We start from the raw sequence: 25,295 nt of genomic DNA, 5'->3' as shown, positions 1-25,295 counted from the left end.
AGATGGGGAAAGGTGGCGACCAATCGGCATTCTCCGTTCCCGGAGCGGAAGCTACAGAGGGAAGAATGTGCAGGCAGGAGCAGGCGATGACGGAAAGAGAGAGCAGCGCGGAAGGGCAGGGAAGATTAATCGAGGCTGCAGGCGGAATGGAGCGCGAAGGAGCGAAGGTGAGAAGGAGCGGAGTTGTTATTGTTGTGGAAGAAGGTGGGCTGGCGCGCGCGGCGAAGAGGGGCAGCTCCCCGGGGGAGGAGAGGGAGCCCGAGCCGAAGGATGTTTGGGCCTGAGCGACCTGCGGCAGGATTTACGTATAAGCTAAACAAGCTATAGCTTAGGGCCCCACTCTCTTGGGGGGCCCCCAAAAAATTAAAGAAACAAGAACTGGATGTACATTTCCAAAATATAAGATAAAAAATAAAATAAAACCTACATACAGCAGCAGTGTTTTGTGTTGTGTAGGCTCCTGTGATATAAGTAATGGGCCTCACCTGCTCCCTAAAATATCACTGCTTTGATCATTTCTATATATATAAGGTGCCTACATTCTGCATGTGCAAATGGTTTAGATACCTGTTAGGTCCATAAATTACCATATAGCATATATTCAACACAAAAACCAGCGACAATTTGTTGTTGACAAAGGACAGCTGGACATATAAAGGGCCCCATTACCTTCAGTAGCTTAGGGCCTCATCAAACCTAAATCCTAAATTGCTGTGGTTGCCGTTTCCCATGACGTGTCTCGTGGCTGATGGGCCACGTCTGGGTAGGAGAGGGGGGAGGGTCACGTGTGTGGCAGCTGGGAGGGCTTGGCTTTAGGTGGAAACTTGTTTTGCTGCCAGGGTGTTTAGCCAGTCAATTGATGGGTGGTGGGGCAAGGGGTCTTTTCTGTCCCGTGTGCTGAAATTGATCCCAAAACGGAACGGGCAGATGCCACACTGTCTTGGCCCCTGCATCTTGCATGAATGCTCACTTGACATCTTGCAGTCAAAATTAGCAGTTTCATTGATGGATATTTAAGTTAAGGGTACATTTAAACACAGTATCTACCTGCATCATCATACGTGGACTTGGATTTATTGGTGACCTTGTTGTTGCCTGTGCGTTGTTTTAAATATTTCCTCTTTTGAGGATAACCCATAGCTTAGTGCTAAAGTAGATGCTTTGCATGCAGAAAGCCCCAGGTTTAATTTCTGGCGTCTCCAGGTAGGGACAAACCCTCTCTGAAATTTCGAATGATCACTGATAGTCAGTAGAGACAATGCTGAAGTGTGAGTGAGTGAGTGAAGGAGTGTCTCCACCCCCATCGTTCTGCCCGAACACTGAGATCTAGCGCCAGGGCCTTCTGGCGGTTCCCTCACTGCGAGAAGCAAGGTTACAGAGAACCAGGGAAAGGGCCTTCTCGGTAGTGGCGCCCGCCCTGTGTAACACCCTCCCATCAGATGTCAAAGAAAGAAACAACTATCTAACGTTTAGAGGACATCTGAAGGCAGCACTGTTTAGGGAAGTTTTTAATGACTGATGTTTTAATGCATTTTTAATCTTTTGTTGGAAGCCGCCCAGAGTGGCTGGGTAAACCCAGCCAGATGGGCAGGGTATAAATAATTTTTTTTTATTATTGTGTGATGATGTGTGTGGTACAGTGATAAGCTATGGGACCTTCCTTCCTTCCTTCCTTCCTTCCTTCCTTCCTTCCTTCCTTCAATGTTAGTTTGCAGCTCAGATTATTTTGACATGTAGGGATCACCCAGAAAGGCTGAAGTAAGAGAATGTTCATATGCACCTCTCTTTCATGGGAATGAACAACATCCATTAGAGTGAATAGGGAAGGATAAAATGGTGCAGAAGCTATGTGCACTGCCTTGAACTCATTGGAAGAAAGGTGCAGTATACAAGTAATTAACAACAGTGTGTATATCACAGTAATGATTATTGCCTATATGAAAATAAAGAATATGCAATTTATAAGGAACCAGATTTTCATCTTGGTTCCAATTATTCCATGGGAGGCTTCCATTTTTTTATATTCTTGTTCAGTTATGTGAGTAAATGAGTCTCTTCACAATTTTCCTTCTTTTCCAGGTATAAGCACTTGGATTTGCTACTCACATCTGAAACATGGAAGAAAACAGAGTGATGGTTTCTTCTCCATTTGAACTGCACCTGGTGCACTTAGATCTCAAGGGAGCCCCACCAAAGGTCTCATACCTGGCAGAGGTAACACAATGTTGGTCTATGTAAATCAGAGATTTAAATCTCTGCTGGTGTTAATTTGGTTGAATTTAGTTGCATCCAATGAGTTTAGTTTTTCCACTACCTTGTTCCATGTAGTCTGAGTTGTAGGTTTAATTGCATTTCTGTCTTGTTCTCCAATATGAAAAGATTCAATTGCTTCACCCCCTAAAGCAGGGGTATTTAAAACTGCCACTTCCTGATAATGTTTGCTGTGAAAACTAAGGTGTCTTACTGCATAATTAAAAAAAATTAAAAATAAATATTTAAAGATGAGCAGTAACAGGCTTTAGTGGACTACCCTAAGGAGGCATACAAAAAAAGGGCTCTATTCTATGTCATACAGATTCTAGTGTTTCAGATACAGCAAAAGGATTGCATTTATTGAAGCATTTTTACCCCAGCCAAAAAAAAGTTTCCAAGAATGGCTTACAAGTGTCAGTGCTAAAGCAGTCCCTGCCCTCAGGCCTGTAATCTAAAAGACATGACAGGAAAGAAAAGGGGATTGGAGTAGAGGAGTACGCTTGGAGCAGGGCTATCTCTCACGCGCGAGAGCAGGAAACAACAATATAAGCATTCCCTAAGATGTGTTAATGTTTTACAAAACTAAATTCCACACTAGCTGGATATTTCACATGTTTTGTGCAACCAACAGATCTTCCCATTGTTCCATGCCCTGGGTGCAAATGGCATTCTCCTTGAATATGAGGATATGTTCCCCTATGATGGGGAACTGAAACCACTTCAAGCAAATGACGCATACAGGTAAAGTAGATAGTAAGGTTTTCTAATTGCAGTTGGCTGACCAGAATAAAAACTGCCCTGCACGTAAACCCCTGAATGTATTTGCCTGTAATTTGGCATGTTTAACCTGCGCTGGGACTGCTACTGTGCCTGTAAATTTCATCCATACCTCCCTCAAGGGGGGGGGGAGGATCCATAGCCATTTTTAAAATTTCCCAATTTTGGGGTGGGGATAACAAAGTAGATTTCGATATGCTAAACCTCATCAGCCAGTTGGACCAAGTTGGGCTGTGTTCCAAATTGGGGTCTTAACTGGATTTTGTGGTTAGTGCACATCCTATATGTGTGTGTATGTGTGTTTGTGTAGGTGGCAGCCATTTTGCACACAGCAGACTGATGTGCTGCCTCTGACATACGTGTCATTTTTTGCCATGGAACAGGGCAGAATGGGCTTATGTGCACAATGACCCAGAACGCAACCCTCGCACAAACAGGGAGTTGCCTGTGTATATAAACAGTGAAATGTTTAACATGTTGAAATATACCATTGGTAACAAAGTTGTTTTCTATTGTTTTCTAGTTCCTCTGAGATTAAAGAGATTTTAAAGCTGGCAAAGTTACATGAGCTAGAGGTTGTCCCTCTGGTCCAGACCTTTGGACATATGGAGGTAAATGCCAGGATTCAAGTCACACACACTTGAATTTGATGGGAGTTGCTTTGGGTAAGGGGGGAGCTGTTTGTTTTACTACCTGTAGTGCAGTAGCAACCAATGTAGTGGAGCAGAGTTGTGGGACACAATCCAACTTCAGGTCATGTGATGGTACAGTAAAGGGCTTTTATAATGCATCCTACTTGGCCCTAGCTTATTCAACTGGGGCATCTATAATCACTTGCAGAAGTCCTTTGCTTATGTCTTTGGTCACCCTTTTTGCTTCAGTTTGGTGACCACACCCATTACTTCTTGCTTCTCCTGCAGTTTGTCCTAAAGCAGAAAGAATTCTGTCACCTACGGGAAGTGGCAATGTTCCCCAACACTGTGAATCCCCATAAAGAGGAATCCCTGAAGCTGGTCAACACAATGATAGAACAAGTGGTAGCACTGCATGATGATCTTCGATGGTTTCACATCGGCTGTGATGAGGTATAGTATGGGACCTGGAGCTGGAATCATTTCCAGTGCATTTAATGATGTCTTCCTTGACCCTGGACATGCTGGGCTGTCAAATTCTCTTAATCACGCGATAAACATCATCATAGCATGATCCACACTGGCTTATTCACATGCACAGAGGTTGAAATTCTTTGGTTCTTAAGAGTGTGTGTGTGTGCGTGTGTTTAAATCCTTACTATGAGTTTTTAATGCATCAGGCCTTTATAGCTTTGCATACTGAACATTTTTTTTAGTAACTACTATAGTTAGAAGGTAACCTTTCTACTTGCGTGACTGTTTCCTGATGTTTTTATGATAGGGAAATAAACACAGATGTCTTACAAGGGCTCCCCTATGTCTTCCTCAGCCATCACTGGGCCACTGGAAGGAAAAGAGAATTTGGCTGCCTAGAGTACAGAGCAATGAGTGAATCTTTGGATTCATGATCTGATTTCAGTTCATTTGTACTTCCTAGCTTTGGGCAGTTATTTTATATTGTCAGGTATTTTGTTAGAAGCAACACATTATAATTTGGAATAAATCATGCAGTGGAATAAATCAGGTTGGAAGAATTTGGCTTCAGAAGCTGGTCCTTTTATGTTGCGTTTTAATAGGGCCTATTGAAATCTGTGGTAGATGTGGTGGACTTGCTGAAATGAATGTCCACCAGTGAATTATCTCGGGTTTGTGTTTGTGCTTATCACATAGGAGATAGCCACCCAATCATATGTATGTGCCATTTTTGTTACATCACTGTAGATGCTGAAAAGGTGGTGTTTGCAGTGGCATGCCAAATATCTTGGGCATAGCAGTGCATTATAATCTTGCCACAGGTTACAAGGCCAGCATCCCAAAGACTTCTTTAAGTTACTGCTGTGCACCAAACCAGCTTGTAAAAGTCACCAGGAGCGCTATTGCTCCTGTATGCCTGTTTTAGCTCCAAAGAAATGTTTATAAAAAGGCTAGCTGGAAAATTGTAGGCAGAGGGGGAGTTTACTGTGCTCTTTCCTCCTCTGCCTCTTGACTCTCAAACACCACCCATTAATTTCTCTCAGCTATATCCCCCCTTTCCTTTCTGTTGTATGGAGATAAAGCATACAGTCGCTATGGGAATACAACTCAAAATGGCTCCCCTGGGGTGATTGATCCCCACCCAGTGCTTTGAAGCACATAGCCCTCATTCCACTAGCCTAGCAGGCATGAAGACCTTCAGCAGGGATGGCTGAATGCACAGTAAAGGTAAAGGGACCCCTGACCATTAGGTCCAGTCATGACCGACTCGGGTTGAGGCGCTCATCTCGCTTTATTGGCCGAGGGAGCCGGCTTACAGTTTCCAGGTCATGTAGCCAGCATGACTAAGCCGCTTCTGGTGAACCAGAGTTGCACACGGAAACTCCCGCCAGAGCGGTACCTATTTACCTACTTGCACTTTGAAGTGCTTTCGAACTGCTAGGTTGGCAGGAGCAGGGACTGAGCAACGGGAGCTCACCCTGTCACGGGGATTTGAACCTCCGACCTTCTGATTGGCAAGCTCTAGGCTCTGTGGTTTAACCCACAGCGCCACCCGCGTCCCTGAATGCACAGTAAGTGCTTCTAAATAGTATGGAGTGGGCAGTGATCCACTGTCAAGGAAAAACTGTTTTCATTGGCATAACTTTAGTAACTGCATTGTGTGCTCCAGCCCAAAGTCTGTGATAGCCATCAATGGAGCAGGAATATCCTTGTGAGAGAACTGCCTGTTTTTCTACATCATATTAAGCCATAGATCAAAACAAAGTGCAAACGAGCAGTGTGGTGGTTCATATTGTTGTGCAGTACTCAATATATAGTTCTCTGCTCTTTATTTTACTGTGCCACCAGGAAACAAGCCAGAGTCTGGCTTGTTGTGACGTCCACACCGAGGCTCATGGTTTGTTTCTTTCCAAACAAACCACAAGTGGTAACCATGGCTCTGTGCGTGTGCTTTGAGGAAAACAAACCACAAGCTCAGGTTCGGACAACATGACAAGTCAGACTCCTGCTTGCTTCCTCCATGGCACAGTAGGAACTGGAAATGGGAGAGGTCCAAGAGGGAACTTGACAACAGCATACACCATCGTGCTGCTTGTTGACATCAAACCATAGTTTGTTTTAAACTATAGCTTAATGCGACACGTGAATCAGGCCAGTAACTAGTATGTTGTTGGTGCTGAAAAATAAATGAATTGCTAAATGGTGCTTATCAGAATAGCAGTAAACGAAGAATGCATTGGTTGGTGTCTCCAGGTGTATTATCTGGGTGAAGGAGAAGAATCCAAACAGTGGCTGCAGGAAGAAGAAAATACGATAGAAAAACTGTGCCTGTCCCACATGAAAGCCGTGGCCAGCCATGTAGTCTCAGCCTACCCTACAGTGAAACCTATTGTGTGGGATGACATGCTGAGGGGAATGAGCGAAAAAACACTGAGAGGTATGTTGTCACCAGAAAGGGAGTCTCACAGAAAAAATGAGCAACATAATTCATTTCTGGCAGGTCAGAATTCATTGTGGTTTCAGAGTTAGCTTCAGATGTATTGAAAGGAAGACACCTTTATTGGAGGGAGTGGATACTTTCAAATGCCACAGAGAAGCACTCTGAGCATTTAAAATAAAACACCAGGGCTTTTCTTCAGCTGGAACTCACCAGAACTGAGTTACGGCACCACTTTGGTGCATACCAGCAGCCCTTAAGGCTGTGCGGTGGGAGTGAAGAGGAGAAGGTGGGTGCTCCCCTAAAATTTCAAAGCTCAACAACTTTGGGTGGGTGCTCAGCAAGGATATACTTGCTGCAGTATCCTCATCCAGTATGTCCACATAGAACTGTGCTGTATTTTGCGGGATCCAAATCCTCAGAGAAAATTAATAGGTTAAAAACACTAAGTGCAAATACTAATTTTAAAAAGCCATGCCAGGTCAAATTTCTGTGGTTTGAACTTTAATTATTCAGGAGAAATCAAAAATTCAAAAAGATATAGAACTTATTTGCATTAAAATTATAGGATGTAAACCTGTTAATGATTATAACCATCAATGGAAAGATTGTTTGATGTTGATGTTAATTAATTATTTTCCAAATATATACATATTAAAGTACTCCTGTTTAAAATGGCAAGGAAGAACAGGAAAATTTACAATAGAAGCTTAGCGTAGCCTAATTAAATATATCTGAATAAGATATAAATGTACCAATATTTCCAGTTTTTGTGTTGAATCACAGGGAAAGTTATGTGCCAGTTTAATAATGAACTGTGGGATTGGATCTCACTTACGGTCTTATTAGTGTACTGCTTGTTCTGGGCTTTATCATTAGCCCACTACATTAGGAGGAACTGGGAATTCGATACATATTTTTTCTTAAGTCTTTGGGTGTTTGAAATTATCACCAACCAATTTCCTTTATACAAATCTCTACACAAATACAACTGAGAAATACAATGAGTCATATTTGTTTCTTTCCAGAGTCTGGGATAGCACAGCTTGCAGAGCTGATGATCTGGGACTACTCCCCGGACCTTGATGTGGATAGTAAAGGTTTGCATTGCTTTGTGACTTTGCTTGAAAAAGGGAAATGCGTTCAGTCACTGTCTGAAGTATAGAATAACTCCTCTTCTCACGGTGGCCAACCAGATGCCTATGGCAAGTCTGCAAGCAGAACCAGAACAGAATCAAGCAGTCTCCCCACTTGCAATTCGCATCAACTGGTACACAGAAGCATATGGCCTTTGACAGCGGAGGTAGAATATAACTAACGTGCACAGCTGTCAACTTTCAGATTTGAAAATAAGGGATCAGCAGCCTCGAAAATAAGGGATCAGCAGCTTCACCTGTCCCGGGGACAGTCTACGGGATAACTAACAATCCAGGATAGCAGTGGGAAACGGCACTGGAATAAGGAAATTTCCCGCAAAAAAAAGGGAAGGTTGACAGCTATGCTAATGTGGCTAGTGGCAAAGTTTAGGAAAACGTTTTAACAGCAGACACTGGAAACAGGAAATTGTCAAGGAATGAGAGTGAACCTGTCTTCTTATTCGGGGAGCAGCCATCTTGATTTAAATGTCAAGACCATACCAAAGTTGGGGTACTTGGGGGGGGCGGGGAGGAGTAAGGAATGTTGATTGGATATTCTTATGGGTACTTTGAAAAAATGATAGCGATGTGGCATGAAGTCACTCCAGTTTGGTCACGTGGAATGTACTTATCACAAGCTATTTTTATTCATATTCCGAAGGCACAATTTTGACATCCAGCCAAGTGATGTTTGACATTCCTCCTCACTGGCTTATTTCTTATCGTGAAGACAGAGGAGCTTAGACAGTACTAGTAGATATTCTTCAGCGCCCAAAGAAGGAATGGGGGGGGGATACTAAGCAGAATTGTCCCATTGAGACAATAGCATAGGACATTTTAATCATTTTTAATTTAGGTCATTTGAATTATCTGTTTTAAACATGAGCACACCAGATAAAGTAATGTGTGGACAATAATCCATGTATTACTTTCTCCACTGTAATTGAAATCTGAGACTGGTTCAGCATTGCCTCACAATAAGTGGGTTGTGAGTAGTTTTAACTTTTCTAGCTAATGAAGAGGCTGACCCTACGGAACATACATAATCCTTATACAGTGGTACCTCAGATTAAGAACTTAATTCGTTCCGGAGGTCTGTTCTTAACCTGACACTGTTCTTAACCTGAAGCACCACTTTAGCTAATGGGGCCTCCTCCTGCCGCTGCGCTGCCGCTGCATGATTTCTGTTCTCATCCTGAAGCAAAGTTCTTAACCCGAGGTACTATTTCTGGGTTAGCGGAGTCTGTAACCTGAAGCGTATGTAACCTGAAGCATCTGTAACCCAAGGTACCACTGTAGATCTGTGAGTCTTACTAGCAAATGTAGCTGCATTTAGGAACATTGCCTTTTTTATCACAAGTCTGCCAGTTTCTTCTTTCCACTTGGTACAAGTTGGACCCAGTTGTGTATCAGCAGAAGATTGTTTATACACTGCCCTTGAACTGTGGACTTTCCTGTCTCTCCCTTTACTTCCAGCAACTCTCATAAAAAAGTACCAGAAGTGTGACTTCTCAAAGCTGTGGTTTGCTAGTGCTTTTAAAGGGGCCACAGGAGTCAACCAGTGTCTGACCCTCATTGGACACCACCTTAAAAACCATGAGAAGTGGCTGAAAGTGGCTGAAAGCAGTCCTGCTGGTATCATCCAAGGAATCATCCTGACTGGTTGGCAAAGGTAATGAAACGTTACACAAGGGGATTAAGAGAGCGATAGCATTAATGAATACATTGAACACTACAGAATCTCTCCTCTTAAGAAGGATTCTGAAGCCAAGAGTTGAACTTGGACAGCACACACTTTTTTTGAGACCATATAAATTCTGAGGCGAAGCCTTTAAAATGCAGAAATTTCAGAAACAGAAGGAGAGTCATCAGCTTGTGGAGGAACTTTTCCTCTCACCATTGGCCTCTGTTGTTTCTGCTTCCCACCCCATTGTGGATCCTGCCTTACATTTTCTTTTCTGTTTTTTGCCCCAACTCCTTCCCCACCTTCTTTAAAGTCCCAGACTTCCTTTTTCATTTCATCGTTTCATCCTAAAAGAATAAACTGTTCTGCAAGAGGAACAGATCATATGACTCAAATTCAGTTTATATACAGGTGCAGCATTTACTCAAACTGCTGAACTTTCCATTTTCTGTCACAGATGCATCATGATGGAAAAGCACATGCAGCTAGATTCCTTACATTCTGTGGGCTCCATAGATTCGTTTTAATAAAGTTCCTAAAGTTTCTGGGGCGACTGCAGATGCCTGCACCGCTTCAGTCCCTTGCTTATATTGCCTCTCACTGAATCGCTCTGCATTTTCTTCTCTAGGTATGACCACTTCTCTGTTCTGTGCGAGCTTCTGCCTGTAGGAATCCCATCATTAGCCGTATGTCTCCAGGCACTAAAGAACGGTATAGAATTACTCTCTCCTCAGTCAGATCTAAACCATGTGCACAGGATCCTGAAAACACTGCAAGATTATTAGCATCAGAATTTGTACATTCCTTTGGAATAACTGCTTAACTTAAATTCATTTTTTCCCCTAATTGCCCAGGAATATATTAGAGCTATACTCTAAATGGGTAGCCAAGTTCCTTTACTTCATACATTGTCTCATGTCGTGATTAACAAGAACCTGAGGTATTCTTTTTTCAGTGGCAAAAGTGATTTGCCCTGAAGGAGTCCAGACTCTTCATGACCTTCAGCCTTTCACATCTGAAATCAGTACTGGTTACTAGATAATAATAGTTGCTAAGACCAGTCAAGCATACTTCGTGACTAATGCCCATACATAACAGTATTAAGTAGTTAAAACAGTTCTTTATGTTTGTGTCCGTTCCCCACCCACCCACCCGCCTCTGCAAGCTATAATCTCTCTGTCTATTAGAGATTCCATAAAACATGGCTGGTTCAACTAAGGCAGAGGTGGGCTTGCAGACTAACTTGTTAAGACTTTCCTCTGAGGAAACATTTTGAGTCACAAGCACCAGGCTATGAGTGAGTTGCCACAAGGTAGCAACATTGGATAGTACAGGCCAAAGGAAAAGCTTCAGAAGGTGTGGTGCTGGGCAAAAGCTTTGTGTTCCCCAGTCCCATCAGCTTTACTGCAACTTGATTTCAAAAAAGTATGCTCAGGATCATACCCTAAAATCAAAACCCACCTATCTATATAAAACTAGGCTGCCTTTTCTCCGTTCTAAATAGCTGGCTGGGTTCTGAGCCATCGTTAACTTATGAAACCTATTACAATGATTTCTAGCCTACCCTTTATGATACAAATCCTTCTAAGACCACTAGGAATCACAATGTTTTTTAAACTTGGGTGACCTAGGGTCATAATTTCATCCTTTAATAGCAGTGGGTTTTATACATGCAGGAACACACACACATCACTAGGCCAGTTTTGTGTCCCGTTTAAGGTTTTACACTTAAAACAAAAGCAGCAATTCCTCTCTCTTTGGTCCTCCCAAGGTGGCTATTCAGAAAAGGTGAAAGAAGATGTAGAAAAATCCCTGGGGATCTCCAGTTTGGAAATAGACACTTATATGAGGTAATAGCCCCAACTTCTAGATTGCAACAGCATTTCTGGCAGCAATATTACGGGGAGTGGGGAATGTGCAAGCCCCTTTCGCTTTCAGGCCCCATGGGTATCAGGCCCAATACGTTAGGGACAAAGTTCACACTTGCCCAATTCTCTTCTTGAACAGTGACATCTCAGGGACTTTCCCGGGAAGTGAAATTCTCTCACTGGTGACACAAATTACATTCTACCTCAAGTCCTCAGTGGATGAACTTCTGGAAAACAACAGGTGAGGAACAAAGAGGAGGAGCTGACACTCGGTCATGTAGAGCTATAATCGATCTTATTGCCACATAAAATGTTTTATCTTTTTACTGTGTATTAACTTAAGGACTTAAAAGTTATTTTTCCTTGCATAAGCAAGAACTGGGGGGGGGGGGGAATTCCACCATATCGTTTTAACCATCCTAACTGCACTTGTTACTAGATGCTTACATGATGCTAAAGAGTTACTACTCTTATAAATGTTAAATCTTACAGTTGGACCTACAGTATGTGATATCTCAGTCTGCCTTGTAGCTTTTCAGTTCCATTCACGCCCATATGTTCTTTAATTATGTTTGTATTATTATTAAATTTGTATACTGCCCTTCATCTGAATATCACAGGGCAGTTCACAACATAAAAAAATACAAAACGAGAACAAAAGATATGTAATAAAAATGAAAACAAACCAATACTCCCCCTCCCACATATATTTATGGCTTATCACTTTTAGGTATGTCACAGGCTGGTTCAGCCCCTACCACAGAAAGAGGAAGAAGATCCATCCCATAATGATTCATCACTTTCAGCCAGATGCACTAAGGTAACTAAAAATCTCTGATTCCTTGCAAAGTTTGTGTTTTGAAGATTATCTTGGGACAGGGATATTAAAAGTTCATGATCTTATTCTTAACAATTGGCGTTAGAAACTTCCATGTTGAGGATGCCATTTTGGACAGTGCATTTAAGTACCTCACTCACTCAAATTCACAAATGCTCAAATAGTCAATCGTTACTTTATTAGAACACCAACAGCACCAAAGCAAGGAAATAGATCTAAAACCTTATTGTTTTCCTGCCACTCCAACCATTGGCTGAACTGCTGTGAAGTAATGGACTATTCACAAATATTCGAGTTACTAAGGCCAAAGGCTCAGAGTAGTACTAAAAAAAGCCACTCCCCTAGAAACTAGTGAAAATGCTTCTTTGTTAAACGTATTTAAGAATACATGGTGGAAGGGGGAAGTAGCATTCCTGACTGGTTAACAAACATCACCCCTACCCTCAGATAGATATTATAAACATTATGTAACCAGCAATGAAGCCTTGCTATAGGTAAAGATTAGTCTCTTGTACTGTATTGCCATTAATTGTGTTAATTCTAGTTCTAGTGCAGCTCCCCCCCCCCAAAAAAAAAAACATTTAAGAGCTGCAGGGGTATAGCAAGAAGTCCTGAGACTAGAGAAACCTTTTAGCAGTCATGGTGAATAGGCTACTTCACTTTTTAACCCGCATTCTACAAGCAGTGACTTTCTCATCCAATCCCTCTTCCCACTTTACAAAATACAATACAGTGGTACCTCGGGTTAAGAACTTAATTCGTTCTGGAGGTCCGTTCTTAACCTGAAACTGTTCTTAACCTGAGGTACCACTTTAGCTAATGGGGCCTCCCGCTGCCACACGATTTCTGTTCTCATCCTGAAGCAGAGTTCTTAACCCAAGGTACTATTTCTGGGTTAGCGGAGTCTGTAACCTGAAGCATCTGTAACCCGAGGTACCACTGTAGTGAAACGAGCTATATTAGCATAAACTAATCTCCTGCTAATCTGTCTACTGCTGGTGTGTTGCCTCTAGACCATAAAATTAACCTGATTTTATGATCACAAAAGGTGCTATGGTTTTAGCTGCTGGTGACTTTGGCTAATTTGGCTGTAGAGATTTTTGTATTTGCAAAAAAATATATTAAAAAATACAATAGTGGGATCTTATTATATATGTCTCGTGTGTGTGTGTGTGTGTGTGTGTGTGTGTGTGTGTGTTCAAGTAGTTTTCCTTACTGGATTTTACCCCCTAGCTCTCTGCAGTATTGTGAAAGGCTCCCTCTTCCCACAGGATGTAGAACCTTTAAATGTAGCCTTCAGTAACTTTTAACATCTCTTAAGAATCAGCCTGATCTTTGGTTTAGCTAGGTCTACATCACATGGCAATATATTAAATTCTGCTGCCGGTTTCTTCTTAGGCTTTTGACCAAGTGGACTACTGTGACCCAAGAGCTCCAAACAGCAATGGAAAAGACATTCTTTATATCTGCTGCAGAAGAATGGATGGAGGAGAATGTCCAACCCAGCCTGCAAAGACTACAGGGAACAGTCGATGATCTGGACAGAGCAATACAGGAATTATCCTAGTACTCTTACAGGCAGCTTTGCAGATTTGAAGCCCAGCATGGTACAGCTAGCATTATGCAGCTAGATTAGCATGTGTACGCCGGGGAGATGCTCTTCACGTGCAGAGATGAGTCTGTTGCACTAACAGGCTTGGAATTAATCTTAAAAAGAAATTTTGAAGAGATACCTACTGCCTCGGGTCTTTCCCTTTCTTCTGAAAATGTACCAGCAATCAACTGTGTGCGTAGAGTCGCGCTGGGTAGAAGTGAGAGCAGGCGTCAAGATTTCTCATGGATTTGTTAAGATTGATTGCAGACTTTTACAATTTAAAAACCTGTGCACAGACACTTTAAATAAAATTTTAAAAAGTTGCACAATCCATTTATTAGTATCCTTTGAACATTTCCACTGGTGTGTTGGGGAAGCCTCATTATGCCCTCGAACAGATTTCTCAAGAAGGAAGCAGAAATAAGTTGCCCAAAGCAGATAAGAAGCAAATTCTGGCCCCAACACCTGCTGCTGCCATGAGAGCTGGGCTGCAGATGGTGTTGGCTCTGCACAGCCCCTGCTGCTGGATGGTTGTTTTGCACACTTAAGCTAATGATTCCACAGGTACCCAGTGTAAGAAGGTGAGAACACAAGTGAAACCACAAGAGGACATCTAAGCTCTTGTCTAAAAGTAGCCAGGAGCTAGATAAAAGCATCTTTTTGCTGCTAAGAAACAATCTCAGATTTCATCAAATGAAACACCTAATCCCTCACATTTAATATTTTACATGCTTCCAAAACATTCATTGGTCTAATTAATGGTTTAAAGCTTGCCGACAGAATCAAGAGGAATGGATCAGATCATAAACAGTGCACTTTGCAAGCCAAAACATTAAACACAGTTCAGCAAAGGTATTTGCACTGCAATCCTATGCACCTCTCATCAGAAGGAAACCCCACCCAGTTCAGTGCAAGTTACTCCCAGGTAATGCATGCAAGCTTGCTGCTTCTTTGGTTGGTGGCATGGTAAAATAAATCAATTCCCTCTGGAATGTCATATGTATTTCTATATTTCTACACAGGCATATGGTGAAGGGTAAAAGGCTTCCTATGAGAAAGTGGTCCTTCAGAGTTCAAATAGGATTGCTTATTTATTTAAAACTGCACTTCTAGGGCTGGAATGTCAGAACTCAAAGCCTCGGACTTTGGGTTGTCTCCAGCAGCATCTTCTGAAGGAAGCACATACCTACACAGAGTACCTAGTAGTAGGAAAGCCATCAGGTGAGAGTGTCGGCATCCGGGGGTCGAATGGCCAGCTGGATCGTCTCCTTCCAGCCGTCACGCTGCAAAGATCCCTCGACCTCTGGTTCCGACATACATCAGTGACCCAGGTCTGCTGACATGGGCACACACTAATTAACAGAGCAAACTGCACAAACAGAAGAGGCTTGAGGCTGTGGATACATACTATAACTACGGGTTTATTAAACAAATCAGGACAAAGAAACATGTCGTCTCTCCTTGCCATCTTCTCGGAGAGTCAAAAGCAAAAAAAAATACAGTGGAAGTTCCGCTTACACCAGCAAACTGCTGGAATGTAAACAGACATGTGACACGTAACAGTTCCATGTCTGAACCAAAAGGTGGAATGGAATCTCCATCAGAGAGATGAGGACCAGAAGTGGTGGAATTGCTTGCTCCAGATACTACCATTACAACCTTAATTTCCAGATGCAGCTGAGGCTCCATGATCATCCAAAGACCATGAATCTCAAGTGTTTGGGGAGACACCACTTAATAGTGAAACATGACCTCATTATAATCTGATTTAAATTAAAATTCCTTCTATCTACTGTAATGATAAAATTGCAATACAACTGAATATAGCCTCTCAGATTTTATAGAATACTTACAATTACACGTATTATCTTAAGAGTTACAAGCTTTGTGTACTTAAATGAAGCATTCTTTTTCACCATTCATTGTGCCCTAAGTGAAATGTACAAGTACCTGCAGGAAGCTTTTTTTTAGCTTCTTACAAACTTTGTTAATTTAAAAGCCAAATATACATATACATGTTATAGTTAAAAAGAAACATAAAAAAAGAAAGTTCGATAAGAATCAAGGATCCAATAGGAAATATTAACACTGGATATCCAAACAGTACAGGGAGCTTTACAAAAAAATGTATAAAGGCTGAAACGCCACTTTATAAAACAGTTTTACTGTTGCAATTGACACCTGAAGAACACTTAAGAGTAGCGGGAGTGATCAGAAGTAAAATTTCTGCATGACGAGCGTTTACAATCTTCTACCCTTAGCTGCTCATAAAGTATCTACCATGAACAGGAAAACAAAAGGATACATGTAAATCAAGACATTTAAAAGCTCTTATAAAATGAGGTATATATTTTGGGGGGGAAACTCAAAACCAATGGCAGATCAGGGAATCCGCAGCCCTCTGAATGTTCCTGGACTCACAGCTCCAGCCGGCATGGCCTTGCTGGGAAAGGTTCGTTGGACCTGGAGTCCTGGAAGATCCAGAGGGTCACAAAATCCCCACCCTGACATAGATCTTAATACTTTTTTTATAATAATAAAAAATAAAACTTACTGTCTAAATCACTTTGAAATTTCCCATCTTCCATGTTTTTAAAAAGTAACATCTTGAAAGGCTGGACTCATACCTACAGCCCCAAAATGCAAAAATCTCTTCCATTGTTGTGTGGGGTTTTTAAATTAAAAAATCCATAGTTTGTATATCTATTACTACACTGGAAATTTCCTTTGAAGAATAGTAAAAAAAAGTTTAAAATGTTCACACATAAAAACCATACTTCTACAGCAGTAATAGAAAGTTCATCTGCTGTCACCAAACTCATGGCAAAATATAAAAATGAAGATACTAGTCTCTCACCAATGAGCTGACAAGTCTTCTGAAGACATATGTGTAAGGCAACATAAAGGTCTGGGTTCGAGAGATCATCTAAACCATGGTTTAAATTCAGTGTACGTTGGGCTCCCCTTGTCCCTCTTCTCCTTCACACACAAGAGGAGAGTGAAAGCTTACACTTAAAACCACAGGTCAACATTATTTATGAACAGTGCTTCTAAAAAAAAAAAACATTATTTATGAACAGTGCTTCTAAAAAAAACAAACCAACAATCTGGCTCAAACCATAGTTTCAGAACAGGTCACAATTCCCAATGCAATTCAAAACTTTGGTTTGTTCCAACATGAAAACAAAAGCTTTCACTCCTCTCTCGCACACAAAGGTAAAGTGGAAGTGCTTAATTTCAAGGCTGTCCTAGGTGATCATCTAAACCAGGCCAATAGCTTTGCTCAGTTTTGTTTCTCTAAAACCACATGTAAGGAAATTCTAATAAAAGATTCATTTCACTGGGGATGAGAGGAAGGCTTTAAAAATCAGGTTCTCCTGGTCCCTCTAAACTGCTGCTACCGTAGATTTCTGAGAAGGGTTCCTCTTCATCACTGACATCTGTTTCACTGCTATTCTCAATATACTTGTCTGCTGGGACTTTGTTCAGCTCCAGAAAGCCAGTAATGAGCTTGGCCACAGCTTCTACATCACTGTTGAAAAGGCAGAAGCAAGAGTTAGCAATTCATGTGCCCGCTTGAGGTGGTCACAAAAGTGCACAAAATATCACCGGCTGGTGGAGGCAGCAAAATTAAAAGTACTCCTTATGTATCCCTTCCACTCAGGCCCGACCACAGAGCAGGAGAGATGCTGGGCCCAGGGCAATTCACACTGTGTTCCCCATTAGCTTCATAACTCCCCTGGCGATGGTGGTGGTGATCCTGATAGTGTTTATTAAGCTCTCAGACTCAAAATGTGCAAGGCTTTTGTGTTCTAATCACATAATGGCTGCATGCAGACAAGCATATCTCCCTTAGTAAGCGAAGACATGAGCATGCCTTGTTCCCCCACACGCAGCTGCTTCACTCCTCCCTTCACACAAGCAAACAAACAAGCCAGGAAGTCTCAGTTAGTTTCCCTGTTAGGTCTGAACCAGCAAATTATGATTAATGGCTTTCAAACAAGCCAGGATAATTAAGCCAACATTAAAGCATGGCTTCTTATCCTGCCTTGTTTGGAAGCCATAGGCATGCTTTCCTAGTTTGGATGTTTTAGTTAACAGACACCCTGCCTTGTTCTTAGCTCATGCTAAGGGAGCAGTGAAGGAGCTCTCTGTGGGTGCACAAGGCTTAAAAGGCATTTAATATGTATGGTGCTACTTATGTGGCTCCATAGCTCTTAGAATGATAACTTCTATTCAGAGAGAATCTTGTCCTTGTATACAAAGTTCAGTAACAAGACAACATAATAAACATCCAAATTATTTTTGACGTTAGAAGATTTAGGACAAAAGGAAATACTTGTTCAAACAGCACACAGTTGAACTATGGAATTCACTACCTGGATGGGTTTAAAATGGATTCGGACAAATTCAAAAAGGATAAAGCTATCAAGGGCTATTGCAGGCTTCCCATCAGCATCTGGTTGGCCACTGTGGGAACGGGACGCTGGACCAGATATGCACTGAGCCTGACTCTGCAGGGCTCTTAAGTTTTCTTTTTTAAACTCAGATTTTGAAGAACTGTCTCAATTTATTTTTTTACATGTCAGCTTCAATGTTATCCACACCTAGGGTTCATAGTGCCAGAACAGTATGCATGCAACATGTTCATCAACTGCAGTTTAGGTTAGAATGTACTACAATCATGAAAATATACCCCAGCTTGTTAAATACCAACCAAAATAGACAAGTTAGTAGCTTCACGGCATATTTCAACAGTGAGGAATTGGTGCAGAAGAAGTTGCATGCCCCAGCTGCAACTGAGGCCATCATATACAACTCAAGAAAAGGTAAAAGTAAAGGATCCCTGGACTGTTCAGTTCAGTCGAGGCGACTATGGGGTGCGGTGCTCATCTCGCTTTCAGGCCACAGACAGCTTTCCAGGTCATATGGCCAGCATGACTAAACCACTTCCGGCGCAACAGAACACAGTGACAGAAGCCAGGGCACACAGAAATGCTGTTTACCTTCCCGCTGCAGCAGTACCTATTTATCTACTTGCACTAGTGTGCTTTCGAACTGCTAGGTTGGAAGCAGCTGGGACAGAACAATGGGAGCTCACCCCATCATGGGTATTCGAACTGCCAACCTTCTGATCAGCAAGCCCAAAAGGCTTGGTGGTTTAGACCACAGCACCACCCGCATCCCACAACTCAAGAACTGTAAGTGGCACAAGGTCAACTAGATTATTGAAAGTTATATTGTCTGCCTAAGATTCACTGATGCTTTCTCACAAATCCTGAACTATCACGGAAGAGAAAATTCATACGGTACCTTCTGCAGCCCATCACTGCACTCTGTGTCAAAGGGTGTGAAAACCCAGTGACAAATCTCAGGACAACTAGGTAGCCCTTCCCAAAGTAGCGTACTTTCTCCTCTTCCACATTCACAGCCCGAATTTCATCCAACGGAACCACCACTATTTGATAAAGGACCAGATTATTGTTAGCACTGTGATTCCAAGCAACACTTGCTGTGTTCTCTGAAACATTACACTCCCATATCCTATACTTACAGTAGTAAAAACAATCCAGCCTTCCTTTCATGTTACCGCCAACTGCCTATCATTATTTTAAGGACCAACAGAACTAAATGAAAATGCAACTGAGGCAATGGAAAGTTAGGTTTTCCAAATCCTTCACCAATAATTAGTGGCACAGAATGTTTTTTTCTTACAACCTCGGTCTCAACATCCATTAAAAACAATAAACCCAACGTTTAACCCTTAGGGCAGTCAAAATTGTTTGTTCAGAATAATATAATATATAAACCATTAATTAAAAAACCCTCTATACAATGTACATAAAATATAAAACACTCATCAGTGATACAAAGTTAAAAGCAGCAATTATTAAAAAGTGTGTAAAACTCAATTATGAATCTGGATAGACTTGCTGAAATAAAAATCATTTTTATCACGAGTCTAAAATGGTCTAGTCAGGGTGCCTGCCTAATGTTAAAAGGCAGTTCTAAAGCATATGTATGTGCTGTTGACACTGAAAATTGACTCCACAACATTGTCTTGAAAGGGTTGTGCTTCAGAAGCTGAATGAGACACTGAGCTTAGATTCCCAACATCCTGGTGCCAGCTTCTTCATTGTCCAGGATGAACTCTTCACCCTTCCCCATAACTAACAGATTTTCATTAGTACAGTGTACACACAGTCCTGGACTCGAGACGGTGTATATTTGGTTGCTGCACAACACATGTGTCATACTGCTACATTTGTGGCATTACCTTGTTCGTGACCTGCCCTTGACACAGTCAGCAGCTTCTTGTAAAGGTTGAACGTCTTTAGGAAAACTTTTCCCGAATCCTTTTGAAATATAGCTTCCTATGCAGAAAAAAACAACCACCACCATATCACAGCATAGAATCAACTGTGGGAGTGTGGGAAAATAATTGCTTTTTTGAAAGGCAAAGATAAGGGCAAGGATAAGTATCCCACCATTAACGTCAATTATTGTAGCAGTTAAGTAAATACATAATAACAGATGTTCATGGCTGTCCCATTATTGGATTACACCAAATAAGCTTGTTCCCAGGTCCTTCTCCCAAAGTGAAACCAACCAAATCTCACATTTTTCACAGGGAGGCTTAAGAGGTTTTTGCTTTCTCTCATGGCATATACTCTGGTAGATTAACTGAGAACTTGCTTTGGCCCTTCTCTGGGATACTGACAAGCAACATTAACAAAGCAGTATGGACAAAGCAATCTGAGCAAGCATTTGGCTAAGGCAACCAAGGCCCTATTCCTAGCAGGCTGCTTACCTCCCACTCCTCCAGATTTTGCACAGCTACGAAGAGACAGCCGGCAAGATAAAAGAGTTTCCATCCCAAGCTGTCTGAACAGAAAATATTTCAAATTAGTTGCAAACATCTAAACCACACCCACCCTTAGAACTGGTATCTTATTTCAACAATCCTTCTAAATTGAGCTCTTTATCTCAGCTAGTATCTGTATTGAATATGCGTGTGCTATTGTTTTAAACCACAGTTGAACCTTGGAAGTCGAACGGAATCCGTTCTGGAAGTCCGTCCGACTTCCAAAACGTTCGGACACTAAAGCGTGGCTTCTGATTGGCTGCAGGAAGCTCCTGCAGCCAATCAGAAGCCACAGAAGCCCCGTCAGACATTTGGCTTCCAAAAAAATGTTCGAAAACCAGATCACTCGCTTCCGGGTTTCTATCGTTCAGGAGCCAAGATGTACGAGTGCCAATGCGTTCAACAACCAAGGGACGGCTGGATAGCATTGTTTTTAATTGTTGTATATATGCATTTGTTCTAAGTGTTGCTGTATATGTATATTTGTACATATATTTTTACCATTTTGTAAATTGCTTTGTGACACCTCCATAGGAACAGATTCACGAATAAACTCAAGTACAGTAAAAGCGAACACATTTTGTAAACTAAAGAGGTCACCTGTTCAGTAATGAAGCAATTATTTCAGTATGTTACACACACTGTGCCAGGCAGAGGCATTCAACTTTCTGTCAGCCACAGCTTTGCAGCAAATGCAGATATCCCCCTTTTAAGCAAGATCCTGTTTTTCACAGGCTTTCAAAGCCTTAATGTTGGAGTGCTCTGAAGCGAAGTGCAAAGAGACAGAGCCTTTTTCAGCTGTGATCCTGCCCCCTCCCGTCTCCCCACGACAGAAGGCCCTCCCCATGAGGCTTACCCAGGACTGAAGTAAATGTCCTTTCAGCACCAGGCAAATATTTTATTTAACCAACTTTATTTTCCAATATGACATATAAACGGTTCTTTTTACTATGATTATTTTTATTAGCTACTGCTGGGTTTAATCATGATGCTTGGGTCTTTACTGTTCAGCTGTTTTCATTGTTTTCCTCGGTTAATTAAGTAAGAGCTTCTAGCAAAATTATTAAGCTTTACCTTCACTATAGTAAGCAGCAGCCAGACCTACAGAGGAGATCCCTAGAAAGAGAAAGGAGATATATGAATTTAGAATTTACTTTCAGCTACTTAAATATTCTTAGCACTTTGCTCTTAGAAAAACAAGTTTTATGCATGTGCTGACAGGCCTTTTAAATTTCAGTGTTATTTTTCATTAAAAATAATAGTAATACATTTGAGTTAACTATTCCACTGAACACTATAACAATGATCCATTCAGGCAACTGAGAATAAAATCTTACTTGAACTCCGAATAAGGAGCCAGATATCAAATTAGGCCAGTTGTGTGACATCTCTAATGACTAAGTCTGTTATATCATCATGAAACTTTCAGAACGCCTTCAGAGCTTTTCCAGTTGTGTATTACAACTTGCTATATCTCTGATCACCCTGTGGTCTTTTGGAAGACCATTGCAATCTGTCTTGATTAGGCTTAGAGGACTTTCTCAAAGATTATAATGTGTAACATGGAAAGACAGCTGGAAATATAGTGTGATGCCAATAGCAAACCAAATGCATTCATCTGCAACAACTGCATTATCTTACTGGCTACTGAGGATTTCCAGAATCAATTGCAATTACTGTTGGTGGGAGTGGAGCAGAAAAATACTGTGGGGGGAAAATAGGGTTGTATTCAAGTAACTTTTCTTTGGGGTAGAACCACTGGAATCCAAGGGCCTAAGATAGCCATGATCATTCATTTTCATTGGTTCTACTCTGAATAAAGGGTGGGTGGATACAACCTTAGGTTACTGAGCTTTGGACCCCCTTTACGTTATGGAATATTGGCTTGCAACCAAAGTAATATTCCAATCAATATGTAAAATCTAATCCTGCCTGTTAAAAGTTCCTGCCCATCACATTAAATCCAAGCCTCACTCTCTATATTCACCACAGATTTCCCTGACCTAAGAGGCCATAAAGGCAAAAGTAAAATGTCCTCTCCAGCAGTAGTGGCCAGTGCAGCGGCAAAGGAGGGGCACTGCTATTCTCCCGGCTTCCAAACAGAGCACATCACTAGTGCTTACTGGCCTAACTAGTAATGGTTGATGGCGGATTGGCTCCACCATGCTCCGGCACACTGAACCTGCTTCCTGACACCTCCCCCTTCAGTAAGTGCTGGGAACAGACTGTGTCTGGAAGCCAGGTGGGCAGCAATGTCCCACCTATGTCACCACACGGACACTATTGCTGTTCAGCAAGCTTTTAATCTGGATTTGTTTTAGTAGAGGTTTGTTTTAACTCATTTTTTAAAAAGGGAGTATCAGCCTATACAAAACTGAAGACTTACCTACAAGGAGAGACCAAGATCTGATACCAGGTGATCTCGTCAAATGAAGAACAGAGTCTGAGTGGTCTTCAACCAACATATACATCTTGGGAAGTGGGGGCAAATCTACAGAGCTCCTGAAAACTCACAAAAGCCGCCTACAGAATGACAGGAAATAAAACCAATTGAGACAACTGTTTACAGACCCTTGCCCTTCATACTTTGAGGCGTACCTCAGTCCCATGTTAAATTTATGTGGTGTTTTATTATCAAGTGCAGAAATACTGTGAAAAGTACAAATGCACACACCTAGTGATAGGCCAATCAAATTTGTGTACTTTAAAGCAGAATGTGCACTCTCAACATTCTTATGCTTAGTTTAACTTTAACAAACAGAACCTACATTCAATTTTCCATCTTTTAAAACCAAAGTTTAAACTTTTGTTTTATACCTTTCTCAATATCTAAGCCCTAAGAAAGTCGGACCAGTGAATGGTTATTCTTACATGTGGAGATAGGAGGAGGTCCACCACACACTAGTTTCTCAGGTCTATATTCAGAGAACACTATGGCATGTAATATCACAAATGAAGTGGATGGGTGAGTGGGTAAAGAAAGCAACTACAGTAGTCGTCCATCTTTATCATCTATAATACCCCCAAAACAAAAACACATCCACCAGAACCAATGTAAGATCACACTGTGGCAAAAAACAGGAAATGTACGGCAATTATTATAAAACAGTGGCAAATTGCGACTTGGCAGCCGCACCTTCTACTTTTAACACAAGCACGAGACAAGAAAGAGAGCTTTCCAGTTTCGTCAACTTCATTAAATGCAAAAGTACTTTGTGACTTTTTTTTTTTACAAAAACCCACCCCACCAAAGCACTTAAGAAATCTAAAATTCGCTTTCTGCCTTGTGCATAATTGCATCGCTGCGAGTATCACTACTGAGCAGCGCGCACATGATTTTAAAAGTGGAAGGGACAAAAAGGGAAGTGTGCGTAGGCATTTACCCCCCCTCCATTGGCCATTTGTGTGTGTGTGCTATGCAGTCAGAAAACAGTTCTGGGAAATGGACCACACCAGGTCCCCCCGCCCAGCCTCCTCCTCCTATGCAAGAGAAGTTCCCCCCTCTCTCTCCCCGTTAACAAGCTCGTTAGCGTTCTCCGGTCCCGCTCCCCCTCCCCAGCCCCCATCTCGCCCTCTCGCTCCCACTAACTGCCACCCCCTTTTAGTCTTCGGCCCCCTCCTTTTCCGCCCCACTCCCGATGCTCCCATCGCGCAGCCGCCTCCACCCTCCTTCTCTCTGGCTCACCTACTAAGACGTCGCTTCCCAATTTCTTTTCGGGCGGGAAACGCTCCAGTACCAGAGAGTCCTACACAGTCAACCATAGAGAGGACAGGGAAAGAGGTAGATAGAGCGTATCCCTTGAACACCATAGATCTATATCTCCTAGAAAGCTCTCACGGAGGAGAATCTTCTTCCTCTTTTTAGGGTAGATGCGCGATGGTTTCGAAGCACCGCAATGAAAAGCAGCCTGTGCCCTCCTCCGACCCACCTCACTGTTGCTGCATATGAGGTTTTTGCATGGGCTCCTATGTCTCCTTGTCCCACACGAGAACACGCACAAGAGAAAACTACGGAGGCGGCTGCGGCGTAGCTCCTTGCTCGTCTCGAGGAGGCGTTTCCCCCTTGAATCCTCGTTGGTTAGTCCAATTGAAGTTAGGCATAAATACAACATTAAAAAATCATTAGGTAGTTTCCGTACTGAAGAGTTTTTGTTTTAATTAAATTTGAATTCTCAGAATGACAGAACAAAGTACATAATTACCTTTTAGCATGCATTTCCAGGAGACAATATGAAGACAAACTGTGTCCGCTAGAGCAACTATAAATGTGCTCAGGAAGCTATTTGCAACACACGGTTTGCTAGACACACTAGTGAGTGATAATGGGACTGCTTTTACTTCAGCAGAATTAAAAAAAAATGTAACCAAGAGTGGGATCTGCCACATTCGTTCCGCTCCTTTTCACCTGGCCACTAACGGCCAAGCTGAACGCATGGTCCGTACTACCAACGATGTGCTTAGGCGCATAGTGCATGGAGACTGCACTCTCCGTATAGTGGAGTTCTTATTGGCCCAACACATCACTCCAAGAGCAGTGACTGGCCAGAGCCCTGCGGAGTTGCTTATGGGGAGGAGGCTCACTACCCTCCTTGATCGTATGCCCCCCAACCGGGCTCTTGAGCAACAGCCATCCAGTGTGGGGCGGGGGACTCCAAGAAGGTTCCCCAGGGGACTCTGTGTGTTATGTAGTGTAGTTTCACCCTGGGCCAACAGGGGGATAATGTATATAGTTTTCAT

At 42.1% G+C, this 25,295-nt stretch overlaps 2 protein-coding genes across 4 annotated transcripts; one reads left to right on the top strand and one right to left on the bottom strand.

Annotated features, from left to right (window-relative positions):
* Positions 1-58: 58 nt before the first annotated feature.
* HEXD (hexosaminidase D) lies at positions 59-14,026 on the top strand. The gene is made up of 13 exons (XM_081185403.1): positions 59-167; positions 2,080-2,214; positions 2,885-2,994; positions 3,554-3,641; positions 3,951-4,115; positions 6,390-6,573; positions 7,602-7,673; positions 9,186-9,381; positions 10,022-10,104; positions 11,165-11,243; positions 11,401-11,502; positions 11,992-12,081; positions 13,498-14,026. Exons 2-13 carry the CDS (start codon positions 2,116-2,118, stop codon positions 13,664-13,666), a joined length of 1,437 nt encoding a protein of 478 aa, XP_081041529.1. The 5' UTR covers positions 59-167; positions 2,080-2,115; the 3' UTR covers positions 13,667-14,026.
* Positions 14,027-15,094: 1,068 nt separating this feature from the next.
* On the bottom strand, positions 15,095-24,023 carry CYBC1 (cytochrome b-245 chaperone 1). Of its 3 annotated transcripts, none has more exons than XM_081185470.1 (8): positions 23,695-24,023; positions 22,945-23,081; positions 21,633-21,674; positions 20,505-20,578; positions 19,971-20,067; positions 19,007-19,151; positions 16,772-17,225; positions 15,095-16,740 (listed from the first exon to the last, which is right to left on the bottom strand). In XM_081185470.1, exons 2-7 carry the CDS (start codon positions 23,027-23,029, stop codon positions 17,054-17,056), a joined length of 615 nt encoding a protein of 204 aa, XP_081041596.1. In that variant the 5' UTR covers positions 23,030-23,081; positions 23,695-24,023; the 3' UTR covers positions 15,095-16,740; positions 16,772-17,053. The 3 variants fall into 3 exon arrangements, with proteins under 3 accessions (XP_081041596.1, XP_081041595.1, XP_081041594.1); XM_081185469.1 differs by lacking the exon at positions 23,695-24,023 and adding an exon at positions 23,430-23,647; XM_081185468.1 differs by lacking the exon at positions 23,695-24,023 and having other exon boundaries at positions 22,945-23,385.
* Positions 24,024-25,295: the final 1,272 nt, after the last annotated feature.

This window comes from Podarcis bocagei (genome assembly GCF_964188305.1).
Source record: "Podarcis bocagei genome assembly, chromosome: 2".
In the NCBI taxonomy this organism is placed as follows: domain Eukaryota; kingdom Metazoa; phylum Chordata; class Lepidosauria; order Squamata; family Lacertidae; genus Podarcis; species Podarcis bocagei.
The sequence above is the reverse complement of the archived record's forward strand: the minus strand, read 5'-3'. Positions and strand labels throughout refer to the sequence as shown.

Excerpts from the sequence above, each read along its gene's own strand:
- HEXD (XM_081185403.1), top strand. The coding sequence starts at position 2,116 with ATGGAAGAAAACAGAGTGATGGTTTCTTCTCCATTTGAACTGCACCTG. Across the intron at positions 2,995-3,553 it reads CAAGCAAATGACGCATACAG|TTCCTCTGAGATTAAAGAGA; the intron begins GTAAAGTAGATA and ends ATTGTTTTCTAG. Across the intron at positions 6,574-7,601 it reads GAGCGAAAAAACACTGAGAG|AGTCTGGGATAGCACAGCTT; the intron begins GTATGTTGTCAC and ends GTTTCTTTCCAG.
- CYBC1 (XM_081185470.1), bottom strand. The coding sequence starts at position 23,029 with ATGTATATGTTGGTTGAAGACCACTCAGACTCTGTTCTTCATTTGACG. Across the intron at positions 21,675-22,944 it reads ATCTTGGTCTCTCCTTGTAG|GGATCTCCTCTGTAGGTCTG; the intron begins GTAAGTCTTCAG and ends TTCTCTTTCTAG. Across the intron at positions 20,068-20,504 it reads AAAATCTGGAGGAGTGGGAG|GAAGCTATATTTCAAAAGGA; the intron begins GTAAGCAGCCTG and ends TTTTCTGCATAG.